We start from the raw sequence: 24,286 nt of genomic DNA, 5'->3' as shown, positions 1-24,286 counted from the left end.
GCTTTGAGGTCTGGCCTTGAATCCAAGATCCCTAGTTTGGTATTCTCTGTTCTAAAATAACAATGACAACATCTACTTCCAATACTGATGTCTAATTAACAAAAATACTTAAGTATTGATTGCTGAATGTATATACAGCACCTAATAGCACAGCAGAGCACAAACAGTAGGTATATGATAGAGATATATATTACACTTACTTTTACAGAGGAAAAATTAAACTTGGGTACTCTCACCATTTTCTATGACACAAACTTTTCTGAATACATATAACTTTCTTTGACTTCAAGTGAATTAAAACAGATTTGTCCATCACCTTAGTCTGCAAAGTCTTTTTTAAAAGTTTATTTTCTATTGAGGTAACACTGGTTTATAACATTATGTACGTTTCATGTGTACAACATTATATTTCTACTTCTGTATACCCTACAGCATACTCACCACCAAATATTTAGTTTCCATTCATCACCATACAGTTCATCCCCTTTACCCATTTCACTTATTCTGTTCATTTATTTTGAGTTTTTTCCATGTATGAGTGAAATCATATATTTGTCTTTCCCCATCTGACTTACTTCACTTAGCATAACACCCTCAAGATCCACCCATCCATGTTGCTGCACATGGCAAGATTTCATCTTGTTTATATGACAGTAATATTCTATTGTAAACATATAAAACATTCTCTTTATCCATTCATCCATTCACAGGCACTTAGGTTGCTTCCATATCTTGGTTATTGTAAATAATGCTGTGATGAACATAGGGGTGCATCTCTCTTTTCAAATTAGTGTTTTCGTATTCTTTGGGTAAATACCCAGAAGTGGACTAGCTGGACCGTATGGTAGTTTTATTCTTTATTTTTGAGGAATCTTCATACTGTTTTCCATAGTGGCTGCACCAATTTACATTCCCACCAACAGTATAGGAGGGTTCCCTTTTCTCCACATCCTCTCCAGCATTTGTTTTTTGAATTTTATTTATTTTTTTGTACAGCAGGTTCTTATTAGTCATCCATTTTATGCACATCAGTGTATACATGTCAATCCCAATCACCCAGTTCATCCCACCACCCCACCCCCACCACTTTCCCCCTTGGTGTCCATATGTTTGCTCTCTACATCTGTGTCTCAATTTCTGCCCTGCAAACCAGTTCACCTGTACCATTTTTCTAGGTTCCACATATGTGCGTTAATATACGATATTTGTTTTTCTCTTTCTGACTTACTTCACTCTGTATGACAGTCTCTAGATCCATCCACATCTCTACAAATGACCCAGTTTCGTTCCTTTTTATGGCTGAGTAATATTCCATTGTATCTATGTACCATATCTTCTTTATCCATTCGTCTGTCGATGGGCATTTAGGTTGCTTCCATGACCTTGCTATTGTAAACAGTGCTGCAATGACCATTGGGGTGCATGTGTCTTTTTGAATTATGGTTTTCTCTGGGTATATGCCCAGTGGTGGGATTGCTGGGCCATATCTCTCCAGCATTTATTATTTGTAGACTTTTTGATGATGGCCATTCTGACTGGTGTGAGGTGATAACCTTGTTGTGGTTTTGATTTGCATTTCTCTAACAATTAACAATGTTGAGCATCTTTTCATGTGCCTGTTGGCCACCTGCACATCTTCTTTGGAAAAATGTCTATTCAGCTTCTCTGCCCATTTTTTAATTGGATTTTTTTGTTGTTGAGTTGTATGAGCTTTGTATATATTTTGCATATTAACCCCTTATTGGATATATGATTTGCAAACATCTTCTCCCATTCGTCAGGTTGTCTTTGTATTTTGTGGATAGTTTCCTTCACTGTGCAAAAGCTTTTTAGTTTGATGAGGTCCCATTTGTTTGTTTTTGCTTTTGTTTCCCTTGCCTGAGGACACATATCCAGAAAGATATTGCTAAGGCCAATGTCAAGGAGTATACTGCCTATGATTTGTTCTACAAGTTTTATGGTTTCAGGTTTAACATTCAAGTCTTTAATGCATTTTGAGTTTTGTGTATGGTGTGACATAGTGGTTTCTTTTTTTCTTTTTTTTCTTTTTTTTTTGCATGTGGCCATTCAGTTTTCCCAACACCATTTATTTTTATTTTTATTTTTTTGCGGTATGCAGGCCTCTCACTGTTGTGGCCTCTCCCATTGTGGAGCACAGGCTCTGGACGCGCAGACTCAGCGGCCATGGCTCACTGGTCCAGCCACTCTGCGGCATGTGGGATCTTCCCGGACCGGGGCATGAACCTGTGTCCCCTGCATTGGCAGGTGGACTCTCAACCACTGCGCCACCAGGGAAGCCCCCAACACCATTTATTGAAGAGACTATTGTTTCTCTATTGTACATTCTTCACTCCTTTGTTATAAATTAATTGTCCATACATGTGTGGGTTTATTTCTGGGCTCTGGATTCTGTTCCATTGATCTATGTAACTATTTTTCTGCCAATATCATGCTGTTTTGATTACTATAGCTTTGTAATATAGTTTGAAATCTGGGAGTGTGATACCTCTACCTTTGTTCTTTTTTCTTAGGATTGCTTTGTTTCTTTGGGGTCTTTTGGGATTCCACATAAATTTTAGAATTGTTTGATCTATTTCTGTATAAATATCCTTGGGATTTAATAGGGACTGAATATTTGATAGGGACTGAATAATAGGCATTGAATATGTAGATTGTTCTAGGTAAATGTTAATTTTTCTACTCTATTAGCATGGAGCATCTTTCCATTTATGTCTTCTTCAGTCTTTTTCAACAATGTCATAGTTTTCAGTGTACAGATCTTTCACCTCCTTGGTTAAATTTATTCCTAGGTAGTTAATCTTTTTGTTGCAATTGTAAATGAGATTTTCTTAATTTCCCTTTCTGCTAGCTGATTGTTAGCATATATAGGTACACCACAGATTTTTGTATGTTGGTTTTGTACCCTGCAACTGTATTCATTTATTATTTGACAGGTTTTTTTGTGAAGTCTTTAGAATTTTCTATCTATAAAATCATGTAATTTGCAAATAGTGAGAGTTTTACTTCTTCCTTTCCAATTTGAATGCTTTTCATTTCTTTTTCTTGCCTAATTGCTCTGGCTAGGATTTCCAATATTATGTTGAATAAGAGTGGCAAGAGTGTGCATTCTCATCTTGTTCCTGATTTTAGGGGGATAGCTTTCAGGTTTTCAAATTTGAGTATGATGTTAGCTGTGGGTTTATATAGCTTTTATTATATTGAGGTATGTTCCTTCTATAGTAATTTTATTGAGAGTTTTTATCATAAGTGGGGGTTGAATGTTGTTAAATGCTTGTCTGCATCTATTGAGATGATCATACAGTTTTTATCCTCCATTTTGCTAATGTGATGTATCACATTGATTGATTTGCAGATGTTGAACCATCCTTGCATCCCTGGAATAAATCCCACTTGATCATGGTGTATGATTCTTTTCCTGTATTGTTGTATTTGGTTTGCTAATATTTTGTTGAGGATTTTTGTATCTATGTTCATCAAAAATATTGGCTTGCAACTTCTTTTTCTGTGTGCTGTCTTTGTCTGACTTTGTTATCAGAGTAATGTTGGCCTCATAGATTGAGTTAAGAAATGTTCTCTCCTCTTCAAGTTTTTTGAAGAGTTTGAGAAGAATAGGTATTAAATCTTCTTTGAATGTTTAATAGAATATATCAGTGAAGCCACCTGGTCCTGAACTTTTTTGGGGGGGAAGGTTTTGATTACTGTTTCAATCTCTTTACTAGTGATTTGTCTATTCAGATTTTCTAGTTCCTTTTTTAAAAATTTATTTATTTTTATTATTTTTTGGCTGCATTGGGTCTTCGTTGCTGCACACAGGCTTTCTCTAGGGGCGGCAAGCAGGGGCCACTCTTTGCTGCGGTGTGCGGGCCCCTCACTGCAGTGGCTTCTCCTGTTGCAAAGCTTGGGCTCTAGGTGTGCGGGCTTCAGTAGTTGTGGCATGCAGGCTCAGCAGTTGTGAATCGTGGGCTCCAGAGTGCAGGCTCAGCACTGTGGCTCATAGCTTAGATGCTCCACAGCATGTGGGACCCTCCCAGACCAGATATCAAACCCATGTCCCCTGCATTGGCAGGCGGACTCCCAACCACTGTACCACCAGGGAAGTCCTTCTATTTCTTCTTGATTTGTCTTCGAAGGTTGTATGATTCTAAGGATTTGTCCATGTCTCCTAGGTTGCTGATGTATAGCTGTTCTTAGTATTCTCTTATAATCATTTGTATTTCTGTGATATCTGCTGTTAATAGTCTCTTTTGTTTCTGATTTTATTTAGCAGAGTGCTCTTTTTTTCTTAGTGAGTCTAGCTAAAGGTTTGTCAATTTTGTTTATCTTTTCAAAGAACCAGCTCTTAGTTTCATTGATCTTTTCCATTGTCTTTTTAGTCTATTTCATTTACTTCCACTCTGATCTTTATTATTTTTTTCCTTCTACTGACTTTGGGCTTTGTTTGTTCTTCTTTTTCTTGTTCCTTTATGTGTAAGTTTGGATTGTTTGAGGGCTTTTTTCTTTCTTTCTTTTTTTGGCTGCACCGTGCAGCTTGTGGGATCTTAGTTCCCAAACCAGAGATTGAACCCAAGATCAAACCCATGCCCTCTGCAATGAAAGCATGGAGTCCTAAACACTGGACCGCCAGGGAATTCCCTGAGATTTTTCTTTTGTCTTGAGGTAGGCCTGCATTGCTATAAACTTCTTTTAAGAGCTGCATCCCTATATGTAGTATTTTTATCTTCATTTGTCTTCAGGTAACTTTTTATTTCTCTGTTGATTTCTTCATTGACCCAATAGTTGTTCATAGCATGTTGTTCAGTCATGAACATTATCTGTGATTTTTCCAGCTTTCTTCTCCTAGTTGATTCCTAGTTTTATACCATTGTGCTCGATATGATTTCAATCTTCTTCCATTTATTGAGACTTTCTTTGTACCAACATATGGTGTATCCTTGAGAAAACTTCATGTGCACTTGAGAATGTGTACTTTGTTGCATTTAGACAGCATGTTCTGTACAAATTTATCAAATACCTCTGGTCTAATGTTTCATTTAAGGCTGATGTTTCTTTGTTGACTTTCTGTCTGGATGATCTATCCATTGGTGTAAGTGGGTGTTAAAGTCCCCTACTATTATTGTGTTGCTGTCAATTTCTCCCTTAGGTCCATTAATAATTGCTTTATATATTTTGGTGCTCCTATGTTAGGTGCATACCTATTAATAAATGTTACATCTTCTTCATGAATTGTCCCCTTTATTATTTTTATATGTCCATCTTTGTCTCTTGTTACCTTTTTTGGCTTGGAGTCTATTTTGTCAGATATGAATATAGATACACTTTCTTTTAGCTCCCATTTGCTTGGAGTATCATCTTCCATCCCTTCATTTTGAGCCTGTTTATCTTTAAAGCTGAGGTGAGTCTCCTGGAGGGAGTATATAGTTGGGTCTTGTTTTTCATATATATATTTTTTGTGGGAGGAGGGTCTTGTCTTTTAATCCATCCAAACACTCTATGTCTTTTGATTGGTGAATTAAATCCATTTACTTTTAGGATGATTATTGACAGATGAGGACTTGGTACTGCCATTTTATCTTTTGTTTTCTGATTGCTCTCTATCTCCACTGTTTCTTTTTTGTGTTTTTGTCTATTTTTTTTTTTTGGTGGTTTTCTATGATGTTCCTCTTTTTTATGTTTCATGTATTTGCTCTAGATTTATGTTTTGTGGTTACCATGAGGTTTGTATAAAACATCTCATAGATAAGACAGTCTTTTTTCTGCTGATAGCATCTTATCTTCATTTGCCTATACAGGTTCTGTCCTTTTCCTCTTCCCCTCTTGTTTTTGTTGTCTCAAATTATCCTTATTTATGTTGTGAGTCTGTTACCAAATTGAAGTAGGTATCGTTATTTTTTCTGCTTTTTTTCTCCCTTGATATTTCTGCTATATTACAGTGTTAACAATCTATTCTAACATAGAGTTGCAATTTTCTGATTCTATTTATCACCTTACTCGAAATTTTGTGTACTTTTCCTTTTTGTTTTTGGCATAAGAGCTCCTTTCAACATCTCTTGTAAAGCACGTCTAGTGTTGATGAACTCCTTCAGCTTTTGTCTGAGAAACCCTTTATTTCTCCTTCATATGTGAATAATAACTTTGCTGGATAAAGTATTTTTGGCTGACAGTTTTTAATCTTTCAGTATTTTGAGTATGTTGTTCCACTCCCTCCTGGCCTATAGAGTTTCAGCTGAAAAATCTGCTGAGAGCCTAGTGGGGGTTCCTTTGTAGGTAACCATCCTTTTTTCCCTAGTTGCCTTTAAAATTCTTTGCCATTGACTCTTTTTTTTTGTATTTTTGATAAAATTTGTATTAGTTTCCCTTAATGTTAACATCTTATATACCATGGCACATTGTTAAAATTAAAACAAAACAACACAAATGCATTGCTATTAACTAAACTCTAGATTTTACCAGTTTTCCCACTAATGTCCTTTTTCTGTTCCAAGATCCAATCCAGGGTATCACATTGTATTCAGTACCTCTTTGTCATTGACTTTTGACAGTTTTAATATAATGTGTCTTAGAGAAGACCTTTTTGCAATGAGGTGATTAGATGTTCTCTTGGCTTCATGGATTTGTATGTACAGTTCCTTCCTCAGGCTTGGAAAATTCTCAGCTATTATTATTATTTTTTAAACCTTAATCTTTTTACATCCCTGATATGCTGTTGGTTTCAGTAATCTTTATTTTTATTTATTTTTTTCTGAAAAAAATCTTTATTCCAACAGGGCTCTTTATAGCAGTTAATTTTAGAATTAAAATGAGCAAAAATTCAAAGAGTCATGCTCCAATTATAAATCTCTGTTGTCATCACAATTTGGTCATGATTAATATTTTGAAAACTGAAAAATCTTTATTTTATCTCCAAGAAAATTAAGCCAGGTAAAGAAAATTAACTTGAAGTGTTCTTTGAACTTCCTATTCACTTGAAGACATCATCTTATTTTTTTTCCACTTATTTTTGTTTTATTGTGACATATACCTTATATACAGAAGCATGCACAAAACACTGGAGTTTACTTTAAAGAACAGTAATAAAGTAAGTACCTGTGTAGCCGCCATCTTTCTCCCCCCTGTGCCTTTTCCCAAAGGGAAAAGGCCCACGGGTATATATATATATTTTTTTTAATTTATTTTTTGACCGCCCTGAACAGCATGTGGGATCTTAGTTCCCTGAGCAGGGATCAAACCCATGCCCCCTGCAGTGGAAGGTCAGAGTCTTAACCACTGAACCATCAGGGTAGTCACTCAGCTATTCTTTCTTTAGGTAAACTCCCTGCTCCCTTCTTCAACTCTTCTTCTTCTGGGATAACCCATTACCCTACTGTTGTCCCTCCTGAAAGAGTTGTATAGATCTCATAGAATTTCCTTATTTTTTAAAGACTAATTCTCTTTTACTACCTGTATCATTTCTAGATTTCTATCCTCAAGCTCGCTAATCCTGTCTTCCATAGGGTCTGCTCTATTTCCAAGGCTTTCTAATGCATTCTTCATCTTGTTTATTAAGTCCTTCAGCTCCAGAATTTGATTCTTTTTTAGAGTTTCAATATTCTGGTAAAATATTCCTTCTGTTAATTAATTTGATTCCTTAGCTCATTGAACTGCCTGATTTTCTCATAGCTCCTTGGGTTTCTTTATGACAGCTATTTTGAATTCTCTATCAGTTAGATCTCAATATGCCATGACTTTAAGTTTGGTTTCTGAAGAATTATCATTTTCTTTTTGCGATAGTGTTACTGTGGCTCTTCTCTTCCTTGGTGCTTGATGAGTTGCTCCTCTGCCAGTGCATCTGAAGTAGCAAATACCTTTCTTCTTTAGATAAAGTTTTTTTCCCTCTCTTGATTCTAATGATTCAATAGATTAGCAATTAGAGGTCTTTCTTTTGTTTTCCAGCAGGTGGCATACATAACACAAGTTTTTGGTTTCTCTTACCTGTGCTACCTCTGGTTACATTTGAGAGCTGGCACTTTCCACCCTCCATGGCCTCTGACAGGTGCCCTTGCTATTGCTGCTTGTGCCTCTAGGGTGGTTGGTGCCTTGCTGCTGCTGCTGCTGCTGGGGCACTGGGACGGTGGTGGGCGCTTCTGCCACATCCAAGATCCCCTGAGTCGCAGGCTCTGCCAACATGGGGGGAGGGGAAGACAGTGGGGGTCATGGGCACCCTGTCGTGCCTGGTGGTGTCAAGTTCGTGGGTGCTGCCATTGCGGGCTGGATTTGGGGGGGCAGAGTTATGGGTGCTTCTGCAGCTGGAGAGATGAGGTTGTGGGCCCCACTGCCACTGCTGCCTAGTCATCTATGGTTGGCTAGTGCTACTGTGGCCAGGAGGCTTGAGTCACGTGTGCCGCCTCTCCTGCTGCTACTGGATTCTCTGAGGCCGTGGGCTCAGCCACCATGGCTGGGGGACCAGGATTGCAGGCACCACCTCCACTGTTCCCCCGGTTCTGCCTCCTCTATGCATTCCAGTCCACCCTCCTTTAGATGTACAGCTGCGTGGAATTCTCCAGCACCCTGGTATGTTCAGCAGATGCATGTTTGTTGAGTTGTGGATGTTTTACTAGTTGTAGATTGAAGGGCTCAATCCACCATGATGTGGACGACACTCTCTTGTGAGGCCTCTTTTGAATAAAGACTTTTTTATTCCTCATTAAACCATTACCTCACTATGCTATGACTCCTGTGAACATTAGAAAGTCAGACGAACATACCTCATGATTGACTTTCTGCCTACAATACAGTTTGGGGGGTTTAAAAAAGGACAGTAAGTTGTAGTAAGAAAACACTGAAATGAACATGACGTAACAACCCAGTAAAAGATCTCTGAAGGGGTGGGCTAAATAACTTTCTAGAATTTAGGGATACTGGAACCTTATATTTAGTGTTTTTTTCATTGTTCTGAGATAAAGACAACTATCCTTACTGAGGCCTACAAGGTCCTGATATTGACCTTGATATCTAATCCATGTTACCTTTCCACCCTCATCAACAACATCCCTCTTCCCCCTCCAACCCAGCAACATTAAGCTTCCTTCAGATCCATGAATGAAGGTACCATGCTCCCTGCAGCCACAGGGTTTTTGCACTTGTTGTTACTTCTGCATGGAATGCCCTCCCACCCACTGTTACCTAACTACTCCCACTCATCCTTCAGAGCTGAGCTCAATTACCACTACACTTCAGGGAAGCCCTACCCAAACTCCCCGACCAGGACAGGAAGACTCCCATCTTACTTTTAGTCATAGCACCTATCATAGTTGCAAGTTTATATGTAATTTTATATAACATTATATACAATTTATATGTAACTTTTATTCACAGCACTTACCACAGTTGAAGGTTTACATTTACTTATGTGATTATTTAAGTCTATCTCCTCTACTAGGGTGTTCTTTTCACGAGGACAAAACCCACATCCTTTTGGTTTGGGTTTTCTTTTTCAGCCATTTTATAACCAACACATAGCACAGGGCCTAAGACATGATAGATGCCTGAAAGTTTTTATTGACTGACTGAATGGCTAAATGCAATGGGAAATAGGAAGGAACAATCTTGAAAAACCCTAATTAAACTGCTTTTTAAAATGTTCTTTTCCAGAACTCAAAACAGGTAAATAAAGTTCTCTTTTAAATGCTCCTTCCAAATAAATGAACAAAAAACCTGAGAAAGCCATAGCTTTCTCACCAAACTCACAATGATGAGGCATTGGTTATGCTATTCTTGGATTGTTATCTATTTGCCCACACAAATTCTTAAATTTTTTATTTTTTTATTCAGAGCGTACATAGACTTTATACTGTTGGCATCTTCAGTGCTCCTAGGATACTACATACCCAGAATCAACAATTCAAAGACAAATTAATGTTTTCACTTTTGTAGAAAGATAAACATTTTTGGCTTGTCAGTAGAAATCCCACATGATAGAAAAACCATAAACTTTTCTTGTCAAATAATTTAATTAATACCTCGGTACTTCTTCCTCTTCTAACCTTTTCCTTACTGTAAACTCTGAGTTCCAATCAATATGATTCACCAAATATAAAAGCTTAGTATATTCAAGGCATCATGCAGATGCTAGGGTGCATAAAAGGATAAGTAAGACAGAGCTCTGACCCTCAAAGAAATTATCATTTGGTAGAACTAATCCCCAAGTATGTACTTGATTTTATTAGAAAAAATTGTTTCTAAATTGAGTAAGATCTCAGAAGGCATTTTCCCCAGAGAAGCAATGTCCCTCATGCTGATCAGATGATTTAGCACTACTTACAAAAATCTCAGATTACATACAGTGTTTTTTGTTTGTTTTTTAAAAACACATCCTTTAATACCCTACAGGCTGTACTAACCATTAAAAATCTTACCTCCTCTGTTTTATAATTAACTCTCAGATCAAGCAGGTTAAAGCTATTCTCCTTATAAAGTGCTTGTTCAACATCACTGTGTAAATTTTCCTCACACAAGAAGACTTGAGGTTGACTAGGGTTGAGTGAAGATTCCATGGCAGTACTATTAGCCAGTGACATTTCCATGAATTTCAGCATCTCTCCACTGCAGTGGATTAGAGGTGGCCTTCTAGGAGGTTGTCTGACACACTTAAGAACAAGTTGATCTTTATTTGTGGAAGTGCTAGTTCCTTTTGGATTTTCTTCCTTAAATGAATCTTCCTGTATATTGGTGTCTTCTGCATAATTATACACATGACGTTGGAATTCTGGCTCCTCTGTATAAGATAAGCCTTCTGTCAGATTTTGAAATGTTACCATTTCATTATTAAATGCTTCTGGCTGATGAAATTTGCAAAGGGGTTCAAATTGTCTGAAGGAAGAAATGCTGGTGTCAACTGGCTGAGTTAGTACATTCTGTGAGTAATTTCCAATGTTGACATCTCATTAGAAAGAGAAAGATGAAAATAAGAATTAGCTGACCTGAAATTTATGACTTAACAGTTACATTTACATTTATGAAATCAACTGTTGGAGGCTTTTATGAATTATATATATTTCAACCTTTTTCATTGAGTGTATTTGTGCTAGCGGATACAACAAAACTTTTTTACGTGGAGGAAAAAGTCATCAAGGGACTGCTACAAAAAAGCTTGTTATATATCATTCTTGTCAAATACCATTGCAACAAATTCCAAGGCATCTTCAAAATTCTTTCATTGTACTGTAATTTTAAAATGTTTCAAAACAATACAAACACACAGCACATAGTATAATAGCAAACACACATAAACTCATTTAATCTCACAACAATCTCATGAGCTAGGTACTGTTATTACCCCTGTTTTACAGATAAGAAAACTGAAACATAAGAGATGTTAAGTCACTTGCCTAAGGTCACAGAGCTGGTAAGCAGTGCATCTGGGATTCCAGAATACTATTTCTAAATGCTATGCTATACTGTTTCTCAATATGACAAATTACCCAGATTTAATACATTTTAAAAAATCAGAAGCAAATAAAGACAAAATGGAAAGAAGTGTTACAAAATTAATAAATGACCCTTCCCTTCTACCTAAATTCCCTCCTTTTCCCCTCCCCCGAGAGAACTACTATACTGAAGCTGGTAAGTATTAATTCTTCCCATCCACATTTTTCTAATTTTACTACTCATTTAAGTACCCTAAATAACACATATCAAGTTCCCAGACTTTCTCATTTTGTGACACCTTAAAGTCTGTAATTTTTTCACAGCACCCCTAGACCAAAAGAAATACTTAACAGTTCCATTTATTAAGTAGTTAAGCTCAAACAACTTAACTATTTTTCCTAACAACTTAGTAGCTGTTTAAAAATACACATAAGCTGAAAGAGAAAAATATTTTATTTCATTCTTAAACAACCAAACTTGCCTGCTAGTTGGGTACACGACTAAGCACAGCACAATGTCTCAAACCTTGGAATTAAGCTGGAATCCAACCCTCACTTCCGACTTCACATTGATTTTCAGGAAGTACTTGCTTTCTATCACAGCAACCTCCAAAAACCCATCTTTGCAAACAAGGCAGTATAGAAAGGATTATAGTATGGTTTTTATACTGAAATAGTGAACTATCTTAAGCTAGTAGCTTGTGGGGTCCAACAGATGTCCAGTATCACTGTTTTCTTCAAATTTCAAAATATCCTGCAGCACCCTGGGCAAATTGTGGGTATATACACCATTATTTTGTTTTAAATTTTTATATAAATAACATATTTTATATATATCCATATAAATGTCTATTTCACTTAAATTTTTGCTTTTCAGACTTAGCCATGTAAATACATGTAGATCTAGTTCATTCTAAAGGATTACACTTTATTCCCTTTCTGTTAGATATTTGTTTCTAATTTTGCTATTAAAAACAGCACTGCAGTAAACATCTTTATACACATTTCCTTGTACACTAATTTAAGAATTTTGGGGGGTTCCCTGGTGGCGCAGTGGTTAAGAATCCGCCTGCCAATGCAGGAGACACAGGTTTGAACCCTGGTCTGGGAAGGTCCCACATGCCGCGGAGCAACTAAGCCCATGTGCCAAAACTACTGAGCCTGAGCTCTACAGCCTGCAAGCCACAACTACTGAGCCCATGTGCCACAACTACTAAGCCCGTGCCTAGAGCCCGTGCTCCGCAACAAGAGAAGCCACCGCAATGAGAAATGTGCGCACCGCAACGAAGAGTAGCCCCCGCTTGCCACAACTAGAGAAAGCCCGCGCACAGCAACAAAGATATACAAACAAAAAGCTGTTTTCCGTTTCCCTCCTCATATTAAGAAGGCAACAAAGTTCACTACCCTAAATTTTAAAATATCATTTGTGAAGTCATTGGAAAAATATAAAATTAGTCTGAGTATGTTACAAAGTCATGATAACTTTGCATGGTAATAAATACTAATTTGGACAAAAAGAAGTCAGTATGTGTGGCTACCATCCAGTGATTCCCTAAAAGGTTTGGGACCCAGAAGGTGAAGGGATCTCTCAATTAATCAAAAGATATTTACAAAATATTATTGAGACCTATTAGGGTCCACAAAACACTGTATTTCTACTTACCTGATACTTTCTATTCTAATACCTCATTATCAAGTCAAATCCAACACTGAACATCAGTTTTCCCTCCCTTCCCTATGCCACACTTATTCTCTCAGGCACTTGGGTTTGAAAACCAGGAGACATCTTTGGCATCCTTCTACCTCATCACCCATGGGCTACTCAGTTACCAAGTCCTGTCCAATTCTCCTTTAAAAAACGTTCTTCATAACCCATGCTTTCTTTCCCTCCCTACGGCATCATACTGGTCCATATTCTCATGACCTCCTCAGGTCCGTCAGGGGATGGGAGTAGAAAACAGGTCCAAACACAGAGTCCAGATTCTTCTGCTTGACTTCCTAGGTCTTCCATAGCCTGAACCCACATTACCTCTCCAGTCCTCCTCTGCTCAAGTCAGATCAGGCTTCCTTCCCTGCAAATAGATCACGCTCCTTACCATCTCAGTAGTCTGCCCTGGTAAGTGCTTCTCCCTCCTAAAACTTTCCTATCTACCCATTCACCCAGTTTTTAAATTCCTACAACGTCTTTAGTCTAAACTTCCATCTCACAAGTCAGCACCTATTTGTTGACTGTTTTAGTCTTCACCATTCTTTCAAGGGTGTTAGTGTCTGCACTCACATACTATATAGACCTCAGGAGGAGCCCATTTACGGTCTTTCAATATCCCCTACAGCAAACCAACCAGTGTTGTTCAGAGAATATATCGAATAAATCCTGCACTTAAATGATTTATTTCTATTAAAACTTTTCAATCTGCAGCCACTTAACCACTCCCCTGGGGTATTTTATTGAATTACCAAATTAGTAAGTAATTCACCGAGGTTTAACTTTTTCAAACCTGTCATCATTTGCTTAAGGATCAATATAAAAAAAGTCAGGGAGCCAAGCCGGCTGGGCAGGATTGGTGAGAGGCCAGACTTTATGCTTGCCTTTTCCTCTGTCTTCCAAATACATAAATACTGCCTGGGCTGTGGTGAAGGGGGTCTGAAACATCCTTCTTTTGTTTTCCAAATACAAAAAAACCGCCAGGGCCTTATTCCTTCAAAATTTTTTGTTTGCAAACCTAGAACTCCCAATGATAACACTCTTACAACCTTGTTCATACGGCATAATCTACCAATTTCTTTTTTTTTTTTTTAAGTTAGGCTTCCTTTTTTCATCTTTCATTCTGTCTTGACCCGATTTATGCCAGACTGAAAAACAACAACAACGAAAAACTTGTTCCAATGTTTGGACAGATATTCCAGAGACACTCCTAAGCTGTTTTAGAATGGGTGTTAAAAGAGGTGTCACTGGGGGTACTGGCAAAAATTCTCAAATGTTTTTTTTTTGCCTTAAATTTTCAGTCGTATGTCAAATTTTAAACTTCTGAAAAGCAACTGTCTTATTTTCACCTCACAACAACGCAACAAACTTTTCAGGTCGCACAAGTGTGCTCACTTCCAGGGACCATAGTTGCTCGGCTCCACAGTAAGGATTTCGGGCGGCCTCCCTCCGTACTGGGTAACGAGGGAGGGGGAAGAACGCTTTCAACCTTGCCCACGCACGGCTTTTCACACTTCGCAGCGGGGATGCGGCAGCGCTGGAACGTCCCAGTGTGACGTCGGCCCGGCCGCGCCCTCCCCTCGCGGCCGCAACGGCGCCCGCCCGGCTCCCGCGCCCTCTGACCCTCTCGAAGTTTCCATGCGCAGAGCTGGGAGGTTACTCGGTGTGAGACCCCCACGTCCAGCAGCCCCGAGCTAGCTGACGACTCCTTCCAAGGGAGGACACAAAGCGGGGAGCAGACTCGAAAAGCTCCGGAAGGAACAGTCAGCCCAGCCTCGGCGGGGACCGACGGGAACACGAACTGCCCACACACCTCGGGTCCCTCTCGCGTCCTGCGGGATGCGAACTTCCGGCGCTCAGCCCGGCGCGGGGGCGGGGCTTCCGGTGGGAAGACGAATTCCGTTCGGGGCGGGGCTTCCTGTCCGGGTGGCTCGGTTGCTAGGCTTGGAATTCCATCTCCCGCACGTGGCGCGCGCTTTGGGCGCGGGGGCTTCTGAGCGGTTTGCTAGGCGGACGTCACGCGCAGAGGCCGTTGGATCGGCGGATAAAACCGTCCCTGTGCCGTTCCTGCCCCGGCGCAGGGCGAGCGGCCGCTGGTGGCGCTGAGGCTCGGCGCGCTTCCGTCATGGACTACCGGCGGCTGCTGATGAGTCGGGTGGTTCCGGGGCAGTTTGACGACGCCGACTCCTCGGACAGGTAGGCAGCCGTGGGTACACCGACGCTGTGCGCACGGTGCTCGCTCTTCCGCCGCCGCGGTCCCTTTGGGGAGTTGACGCTTGTTTGTGGTTTGGAGGGAGACTGGTAATTCATCACTCGGGGCTCTTTTCACAGCCTTTTGCTGCTTTCTCCATTCCAGCCAGGTCTTTCTGTTCAGGTGCCGGCAGAGTTAATGAAAGCCGCTTGTCTGTCCGGAGAGTCCAGGGTTCCCAGATTGTTAGCATCGCTGAGAGGCAGAGTTGGAGAGAGCGATTGGGTAACAGGTGTTTGAGCTTTAACTACATTTAGCGTTCAAAAAATATTGGAGCACCTATCGTGTGCCTATTTCTGTCTTCGGCGCTAAAGATAGCGATGAACAAGACAAACCAAAGCCCTGCTGCTATTGAGTTCTGCCTTCTACTTGGGAGGGAGGGCACACCATTAGGTACATAGAGATATTTTTTTTAAAAAACCCAGATGACATATTTACTATGCAAACAATTAAAATCAGTTGATAGACCTAAGTAGTGGCTTTGTTGTAAGGGAAGGGTTAAGTCCAAATCTGGGGACTTACTTGGTGGTCCAGCGGTTAAGACTCCGAGCTCCCAATGCAGGGGACCTGGGTTGGATCCCTGGTCAGGGAACTAGATCCCGCATGCTGCAACTAACGATCCTGCGCGCAGCAACAAAGATCCCTCGTGCAGCAACCGAGACCCGGTGCAGCCAAAATGAGTGAATGAATAAATAAATAGTCCAGATCTAAAGGACTCAGGAAGAGCAGCAGGAACAGCAATTCAGGACAGGGGACAGCAGGTGCAGAGGCCCTACGGTGGGATCCCTTTTGGCTGTGAAAGGAAGATCTAGAAGCCATTGTGCCTAGAGCACAGTGCATGTAGTTGAGGAGATTGGTTGGTAATGATACAGAAGTGAGAAGGGGCCAGAGCATGAAGAGCGTTACAAGTGATGGTAAGGTTTTGAGATATTATTCTAGGTCTTATAGAAAGCCACAGGAGGGCTTTTAGCAGGGCAGTGACATCACCTGATGTATGATTTAAAGGAATCATTCTGCTCTGGAGGAGATGGTTTTGGAGGGCAAAGGTGGACACAGTTCAAAAGTACTCAGGTAATTGAGTTCAAAGATGATGGGATCAAGCTAGGGATGTTTTGGAGGGCGAAGGGACAGGGTGTAACGGTAGGTTAGATGTGAAGTGAGAGGCAAAAGGAATTAAGGATAACTCCTACTTGAAAGCAAAATGAAACATAGAGTTCATCTTGGAATTCCAAGAAAATGGTTTTTATTTTATAGTAAGGATTCACTACACATAGATTTTATTAATTTCAGTAAATATAGATTGATCACTTTCTGTGCATCAGATCTTTTTTTTTTAAAGCACATTCTCTGCATTCAAAGACCTTATTCTTTTTTATTATTGTTATTAATTAATTTATTTTTGCAAGGTTGGGTCTTCGTTTCTGTGCGAGGGCTTTCTCTAATTGTGGCAAGTGGGGGCTACTCTTCATCGTGGTGCGTGGGCCTCTCACTATCGTGGCCTCTCTTGCTGGGGAGCACAGGCTCCAGACGCGCAGGCTCAGTACTTGTGGCTCACGGGCCTAGTTGCTCCGCGGCATGTGGGAGCCTCCCAGACCAGGGCTCGAACCCGTGTCCCCTGCATTAGCAGGCAGATTCTCAACCACTGCGCCACCAGGGAAGCCCTGTCAGATCTCTTGTTAGTGGATCGTGATACCTTGGTAAATACTCCCCTGAATGACACAGAACTTGCACTCTACCAGGGGAAGCATATCGAATAATTAGACAAATTATTTGTATTAGATTTAGGTAAGTAGTACAAAGGAGAAGTGGGTAAAGAACAGGGCAGACTTTCCTGAGCAAAGATAGCAGGTCAATACTGGAAGGATACGTAGGATTTAGCCAGAGAAATGAGAAGGGCATCCAGAACTACGTTTTCAGATGAGCGTACAGAAGACCTTAGGAACTAAGCTAAGTGGGCAGAAGAAACACAGCCAGTGTGGCTGGTGAGTAGTTAACGGTCATGCGTGTACACTAGACACTGTGAAGGTAGAAACTGGCGGATTTTGCCCACTCCTGGGACTCTGGAGACATTTTTGTTTGTCATAGCTGGCGGGGCGGGGGGGGGGGGGTGCGCTGGTGGCGTCTGGAAGGCAGGGACCAGAGATGCTGCTGAACATCCTTGAGGCACAGGACAACCGCCCTCAACAAGGGATTGTCCAGCCGAGGGGGGGAAGCCGTGGTACAAATGAAGGTATAGCTTTATCATGCCGCTCTAGGTTATTGGCAATTGAAGGATCAACTTCTGGATTGTGTTTATGAAATTGTAGTCAACAACAGGGGTTTACTGATTATTTGTTCTCTTCCCACCCATATCCGTGGAGATTTGGAGCCCTCTAAGCCATGGCTAGTTAATGAGTCAGGATCGATAATCTGAATTTACTTAAACCACTGTCTGACTGTGTTTAATCTGGTAGGGCATATCATCATGTGTTTTATGTGGTTTCTGTACTCGTTCTCCACCTGAGGGCTCAAAAGTGGTAGTACTGCCTCTGGAATCTGACCTGCAGACATGTTGTGTTTGGTGTGCACAGTGGTTTGTTCAAATTGAATATACCAGGTAAGTGGGAGATTTTACCCAAAAACCCAGAGATCTGGCTTCTCTTGAAAAACTAAGAAGATACAGTAACACTCGTCTGAATTCTCACGTGGCATAAAAAGACCCTGTTAGTTGTGCTCCCTTTACTCTGGGCCAGTTCTCTGGGTTTGACTGTCTCCGCTTCTCCCCTTTAATTATACCCAGCTTTCTTCTCTCATTTGTGCTGCTTCTCTTCACCGTCCTTCCCTTCATGAGCAAGGGTGATTTGAAGTTCTTTGCGTAACACAAGTCTTGATACGGCTCCTTTTGTTGCAGAATGATAATTGAGTTCAAGGTAAGGCTTGAAATAAGGCTTTCGACTTATTCCCAAGTTTGGTCAGAAAGTTTCCCCCACCCCCTCTTAAAGCAGCTCTGTGAATGGTTTTTCCTGAAGTTCAGGTCTGGTGTACACATCAGAGTTAGTTCATTCAGCAGAGAAGATAATAATATAAATTCTAACTTCATTAAGGCAGGGGTGGATTTAACCACCTTATGTACTTCTTCCGTGGTAGGACCTGGAGAATAAGTGAACAGCTGGAACAGAAACCTGAGAAACAGGAGAACTTGGTGTTACGTTTGAGTTTATTGGGAGATGTTGTAAGGGAACCTTTTAGATTTATTGGTATAGGTGTAGCCTATTATATCATAAATAAATACATATGCAAGTCCAATTAGAGTATGTGTAAACATGCCAAAACATTGTTATTTCCAGTGAAAACATTGACTTGAAGACTGTCAAAGAGGAAGGTGATATTCTGTTTGAAGACCTTCAGAATAACGTGGATGAGAAGATGGGTGAAGGTGAGATGGAAGGGGAGGAAGAGGAGGATTATGACGACGATGATGACTGGGACTACGATGATGGATTTGGAAAACTGGTCAGGTGCTCAGCCTCAGGTGGAGGGAGTAACCTGCAGGTATCTGATGAACCATCCTGTACATCTTTGCATTGTTTGCTTATGTCTTCTTTTTTTTTGGCGGTACACGGGCCTCTCACTGTTGTGGCCTCTCCCGTTGCGGGGCACAGGCTCAGGACGCGCAGGCTCAGTGGCCATGGCTCACGGGCCCAGCCGCTCCGCGGCATGTGGGATATTCCCGGACCGGGGCAGGAACCCGTATCCCCTGCATCGGCAGGCGGACTCTCAACCACTGCGCCACCAGGGAAGCCCAATGACAGGCCCTTTTAATCTCTGTTCTCTTATTTACAGGTTCTGGATATTGTCTCCCCTCTCTTCCCTTTTTTTCCCATTACTTCAGTTTGTGCATTGCACCAGTCTAAGTGCTAAGCCTTGTACTTAATCTTTCCCTCTCTTGAGACACTAAGCCCAAAATGAAATTCCTGGAACCAGTTTAACGTTGGTCTTAGCTCTTTATTATACACTTGGGGGTAAATGAACATTCTCACATTTTAAATCTAGAAACCAGTCAAATTAGAAAAATGCGTTTAATTTTAATTTGTTATTTATAATAATGAGAAATATGTTGTAGAGAGGTTAGAAACAAAAGCAAAAATGCAGATTATATAGACTTTATTTTAGCCAGTGACTTTGTCCTATTTCAAATGCCTTTTTTAAAAAAATAATTTTTTTTTTATTTACTTTATTTATTTTTGGCTGCATTGGGTCTTCGTTGCTGCACGCGGTCTTTTCTCTAGTTGCGGCGAGCGGGGGCTACTCTTCGTTGTGGTGTGCGGGCTTATTTCTGTGGCTTCTCATTGCAGAGCACGGGCTCTAGGCGCACGGACTTCAGTGGTTGTGGCTCGTGGGCTCTAGAGCGCAGGCTCAGTAGTTGTGGCGCACAGGCTGAGTTGCTCCGCGGCATGTGGGATCTTCTTGGACCAGGGCTCGAACCCTTGTCTCTCCTGCATTGGCAGGTGGATTCTTAACCACTGTGCCACCAGGGAAACCCTCAAATGCCTTTTTAAAAAACTTCTTGGGCAAATTTGATTGATCCTTCCCTTCCCTTATGGTACTCCCCTAAGTATTGATACTTTAATAGTTAACTACGGGACTTCCTTGGTGGCGCAGTGGTTAAGAATCCATCTGCCAATGCAGGGGATCTGGGTTTGATCCCTGGTCAGGGAAGATCCCACATGCCTCAGAGCAATCCCACATGCCCATGCGCCACAACTACTGAGCCTGTGCTCTAGAGCCCGCAAGCCACAACTACTGAGCTCACGTGCCACAACTACTGAAGCCTGCGTGCCTAGAGCCTGTGCTCCGCAACAAGAGAAGCCACCACAATGAGTCCACGCACTGCAACGAAGAGTAGCCCTGCTCACCGCAACTAGAGAAAGCCGCCATGCAGCAACAAAGACCCAACGCAGCCATAAATTAATTAATTAACTAATTAATACTAAGGGAGAAAACGTTATGAACCTTAGGCTTGTACTTATAATTAGAGCTTTAGTCTCTGGAACTCATTTCTTCCAGGCAAATCGACAGACTCCCAGTTGCAATTCAGCCAAAATGTCTACTCCATCAGACAAGGTCTTACGGAAATTTGAGAATAAAATTAATCTAGGTGAGTTTTTAAGATACATTTCCTCACTGGGCTATGAGAAAATTCTTCAAAAACCACAAAGTGTTATAAAATTTTATTAGATTAGGCAATGGATATATTCTGTGTTACTGACTAAATACCAATGCTTAGAGAAAATTAAAAACTTAGTCATTTAAAAACATGGCTTCAAGGAAAGACTTTAACTTACACATTTTTAGTTGTGTTTTCTCTCCTGTTGTAGAAATACGAAGTTACAGATACCCATTCAAGTTATTGTCTGTTTTGTATTAGATTTTGTAGTAAGATTATCTCGCAGTAGGATGTTGAAAACACTAGGTATAATTACGTTTTGTTTTACTCGAAACTTTTTGTGTGGCGTTAATCATTTAGTGAGAGCTATTGAAAGCAAGGAATCAGAATGTGGATTTGAAGCCACTTGGGAAATGCAGGGTCATCTTTCTCTCGTAGACGCTGACTATTACAGACCTGGTACAGCGTCTCTCATATCTCATCTTGCCTATCACAGGCCCATAATTTGAAATGAAACTGACATTTTTAGAATTAACTTGGAATACAGGCAGTTATATTATCTATGTTAGTCGTACAAAACATTAAAAAATGTCTGAAATTCAACGTACGCAGGTGAAGTAGTTTTGAGAGATTTCTGGATCTAGATTTTTATGGCTCAGAAATGATGGCTGTGGTGATGAAAGTGAGAACTCTTGATAGTAAGAAAGCACAGCTTAAACACTTTTTTCATTACTACAATAGGTACTACGTATAATAAAATATTTAGAAAATGGAGAAGGCGGAAAGTATGCTAGTCAGAAACTTTTGTCTTACATGTTGTTTATGTTGTGGGGTTTTTTTGTTTTTTTTAGAAAAACTAAACGTTACTGATTCTGTCATAAACAAAGTCACGGGAAAGTTTAGACAAAAGGAAGCAGATATGTAAGTAATACTTCAAGTATATAAAATAAATAAATAAATAAAACTAACCCTGGCTGGTAGGAACTAATTCTAGACAAAGTAGTAGCATCTTTGTCATCATTCTTTTGCAAAGGATGTTCCTTTGTGTACCTGAACCAATTCTTTTTTTTTATTTTTTTAAGTTTAAATGAGGGTATCCTATGCCTTTGTAGGTTGAAAATATTAAATGAGTTTTCTTAAGAAATCTGTGCTAAAACTATAATCTTGTGAAATTCACAAATGTGCTGTCAGGAGGGGAGCAGTGTTTGTACATTACAGTTTGAACTAGAATGTTAGAGTATAAAAATGTTCCCTTTTTAGAACTTATTAAGAATTGTTCCCTTCCATGGAATATTTTTAAAAATGTAAGGGCAGATTTAAAACTAAATAGTGATACAACAGAGAACAGTTTTCATTTACAACTCTGTTCCCAAAGCCAAATGTTTAAGATCTGGCTAACCTCCTATTGCTAATGGCTCTAAGGCATTAACAATATATTACAGAAAGTGACACTAAGATCATATAAATGGCAGTGTTAGAACTGAACTTAAAAACCAGTTTTCTTCTAGTTTGTTGTTATGCCCAAGGGATACCAGCTTTTTGAGAAACAGCATTTCCTGTTTCATTCAAGTGTCTGTTTGAATCTTTGTTAATAGTTTAGGTTAGCCTGTGAATTGAGTCACTTAGTGTGAGCCGAAGCCATCAGAGCCTGCGTTTTAATGCAGTAACTGTCCTGAAATGATAAAAACTTGTGTCTTTGTAGAAAAGGACTCTGAAGAGAAAGCCTTGTATATGACTTTAATTCTATACTAATAGAATCATTAAAGGTCTAAGGACAGTAGTTAACAGACTTGATGTTTTCTTTTTTCCGACATGGTTCACTTTATCCCACTGCTCTACTTATTTAATGCTTCTGAAACATGGATGGCGTTTTTTTTTTCTTACTGCAGATATGCTCCTTTTGCCCTAGGGAACGGAATTGCTTATTAAGGGGAAATGAAGTTTCACAAAGTGATGAAACTATGATGAGGTCGTGAAGCGTGTTATTGAAGGAACTACCTGCTTAGGAATTTCATGGAACGATGTACATTTAGAAACTTTTGGTTTTGGCTTCTCTGAATTTTGAATGTCACTTCTGTTTTTTTGGTTCTGCCTTAGGTATCGCATCAAAGATAAGTCGGACAGAGCAACTGTAGAACAGGTACAGTTGAAATGTGTTGCAAGCTCTTATTTTAAAGTAGCATTTCTTCTGTCTTTGAGTTGTAATTTGCTTTCATCCTTCTTGCTTAATGCTAATGTCACCTAGAACTGCTTCTATGTAAAATTGCTCCTTGTTTGAGATTAGAGAGCTACATTTTGCTTTATTTCTAATAGGACTATTCATAGATAAATTAGAATCATGCCCGCCTTCTGTGGCCCTGTGAAGCCACGACGCAATGCTTTCATCTTCTGGGGGGAAGCAGAATTGACTATAAGACCAGAAATCTTTTCTTTTGTCTTAAACAAGGTCTGCAGGGATTTTGTGAGCCTTTCCAGGTGGTGAGTCAGGTATCACCCACAAAGCGTGTGTATGTGAGAGAGAGGGGGGTAGACAGATAATGCCTTCAAATTTTCAATTAGAATCCCTTACTTGGTTTAGAAGTTATGCTTGTTTTATTCTTTATTCACGAATGGGGAAAAATCAGCCCCTGATTTTCCCACATGTAGAGGGTTGTAATTGGGTATTAGGATTGGCCCAGATTTTGGTTGTGAAGAGAGTGATAAAAGAGGTCAGAACGTTGCTTCTGCTGCCTACCACGCTCCCCGACCCGTACATATATGCACACACACGTTTCGAATAGTAGCCTCTTCACCCTACAGGTTCTTGGTTTAAGACACAAGCACGCATCCTCTCCACCTCCATCCCAAGGGAGTCACACCCAACCTGAGCTCCAACCCATTTGTGCAAATGAAGAATTCCACCCTCAGTCTGGCAGGAGCAGGTCAGGTCTGGGATCTGTGTCTTTGTTTTCCTCTGATTTAGTTATTTTGTGTATTTTGTGACTGAGAACGAAGTGTGGTCCAACTCAGAGAGATGAGGCAGCTTTCATTTTCAAAGACCCTGAAATCCTTTTTCTCTTGGGAAATTAATTTTGAACAAGAGCGTATATCTTGAGTCTTAAACTGTCTTTTAAAAATCTATATTTGTAAGTTGACTTGCCTCTCCTGTGTCTCTTCCCCTATTTTGTTTTCAGCTATTTGGGCCCATTGCTCCTTCCTGGGCCTCTCGCCTGGCTCCCCCGCGATCTTGCAGAAGCCCAGGTCTCTGCACAGATTCCCGCTCACCCAGCTTACTTGCCCTCTGTCTACCCGCGCGCAGAGGAGCAGCGGCAGTTACTGCCTCTTTACGCACTTTTCTTTCATTCTGCTCCAGTTGCCGTGGTTGTAGTTTGCTGTTAGTCCTCCGGTCTTAACAAGGTTGTTTTGTTTCTGTTAACCTTAGGTTTCTTGTGCGTCCACAGCCACCTCGTTGAAGGGTAGGCCCTGAACTATAGTTAGTTCTGGCCACTTTCACTGTCCCCTGCCTGGAGCTGGAGGGCTGCCTGCGCCCAAGGAGCTGCTGGCGCTGGCCCTGGGAATTGCATGTAAATGTGCAGCTGCCTTAGTTTCATGTGTGAACAGCCTCAGGCTTTAAATTCGTTGCCTTCTGTTTGTTAAAGAGAATTTGAGGGTCCTTTGTACTCAAGATTGACTGCTCTGACTTTGAAGGAGAGCCTTTCCCTGATCTACTCATCTCTAGCAGGGGTCTGTGAACTCTTTCTTTAAAGGGCTAAATAATAAATACT

The 24,286-nt window shown here is 40.4% G+C and overlaps 2 protein-coding genes across 17 annotated transcripts in view; one reads left to right on the top strand and one right to left on the bottom strand.

Annotated features, from left to right (window-relative positions):
• CAGE1 (cancer antigen 1) overlaps positions 1-14,872 on the bottom strand; it is a 44,010-nt gene extending 29,138 nt beyond the window's left edge. For 11 of the 12 annotated variants that reach the window (XR_004477647.2, XR_007479567.1, XR_004477648.2 and 8 more), the window contains exon 1: positions 10,413-11,714. Coding sequence is in view for 8 of the 12 variants with exons in the window: in XM_033408079.2 (XP_033263970.1) it covers positions 10,413-10,814 (402 nt within the window). In the remaining 4 variants the exon portion in view is untranslated. Of the gene's footprint in view, positions 1-10,412; positions 11,715-14,751 lie in introns of those variants that run through there. The other variant, XM_033408082.2, reaches the window with a different exon arrangement.
• Positions 14,873-15,184: 312 nt separating this feature from the next.
• RIOK1 (RIO kinase 1) overlaps positions 15,185-24,286 on the top strand; it is a 30,837-nt gene continuing 21,735 nt past the window's right edge. For 2 of the 5 annotated variants that reach the window (XR_007479568.1, XM_004281053.3), the window contains exons 1-5: positions 15,191-15,324; positions 18,703-18,907; positions 20,423-20,513; positions 21,374-21,443; positions 22,620-22,662. Coding sequence is in view for 4 of the 5 variants with exons in the window: in XM_004281053.3 (XP_004281101.1) it covers positions 15,254-15,324; positions 18,703-18,907; positions 20,423-20,513; positions 21,374-21,443; positions 22,620-22,662 (480 nt within the window). In the remaining variant the exon portion in view is untranslated. Of the gene's footprint in view, positions 15,325-15,406; positions 15,430-18,702; positions 18,908-20,422; positions 20,514-21,373; positions 21,444-22,619; positions 22,663-24,286 lie in introns of those variants that run through there. The other 3 variants (XM_033408085.2, XM_049715617.1, XM_049715616.1) reach the window with 3 other exon arrangements.

This window comes from Orcinus orca, chromosome 10, assembly GCF_937001465.1.
Source record: "Orcinus orca chromosome 10, mOrcOrc1.1, whole genome shotgun sequence".
NCBI lineage: Eukaryota > Metazoa > Chordata > Mammalia > Artiodactyla > Delphinidae > Orcinus > Orcinus orca.
The sequence above is the reverse complement of the archived record's forward strand: the minus strand, read 5'-3'. Positions and strand labels throughout refer to the sequence as shown.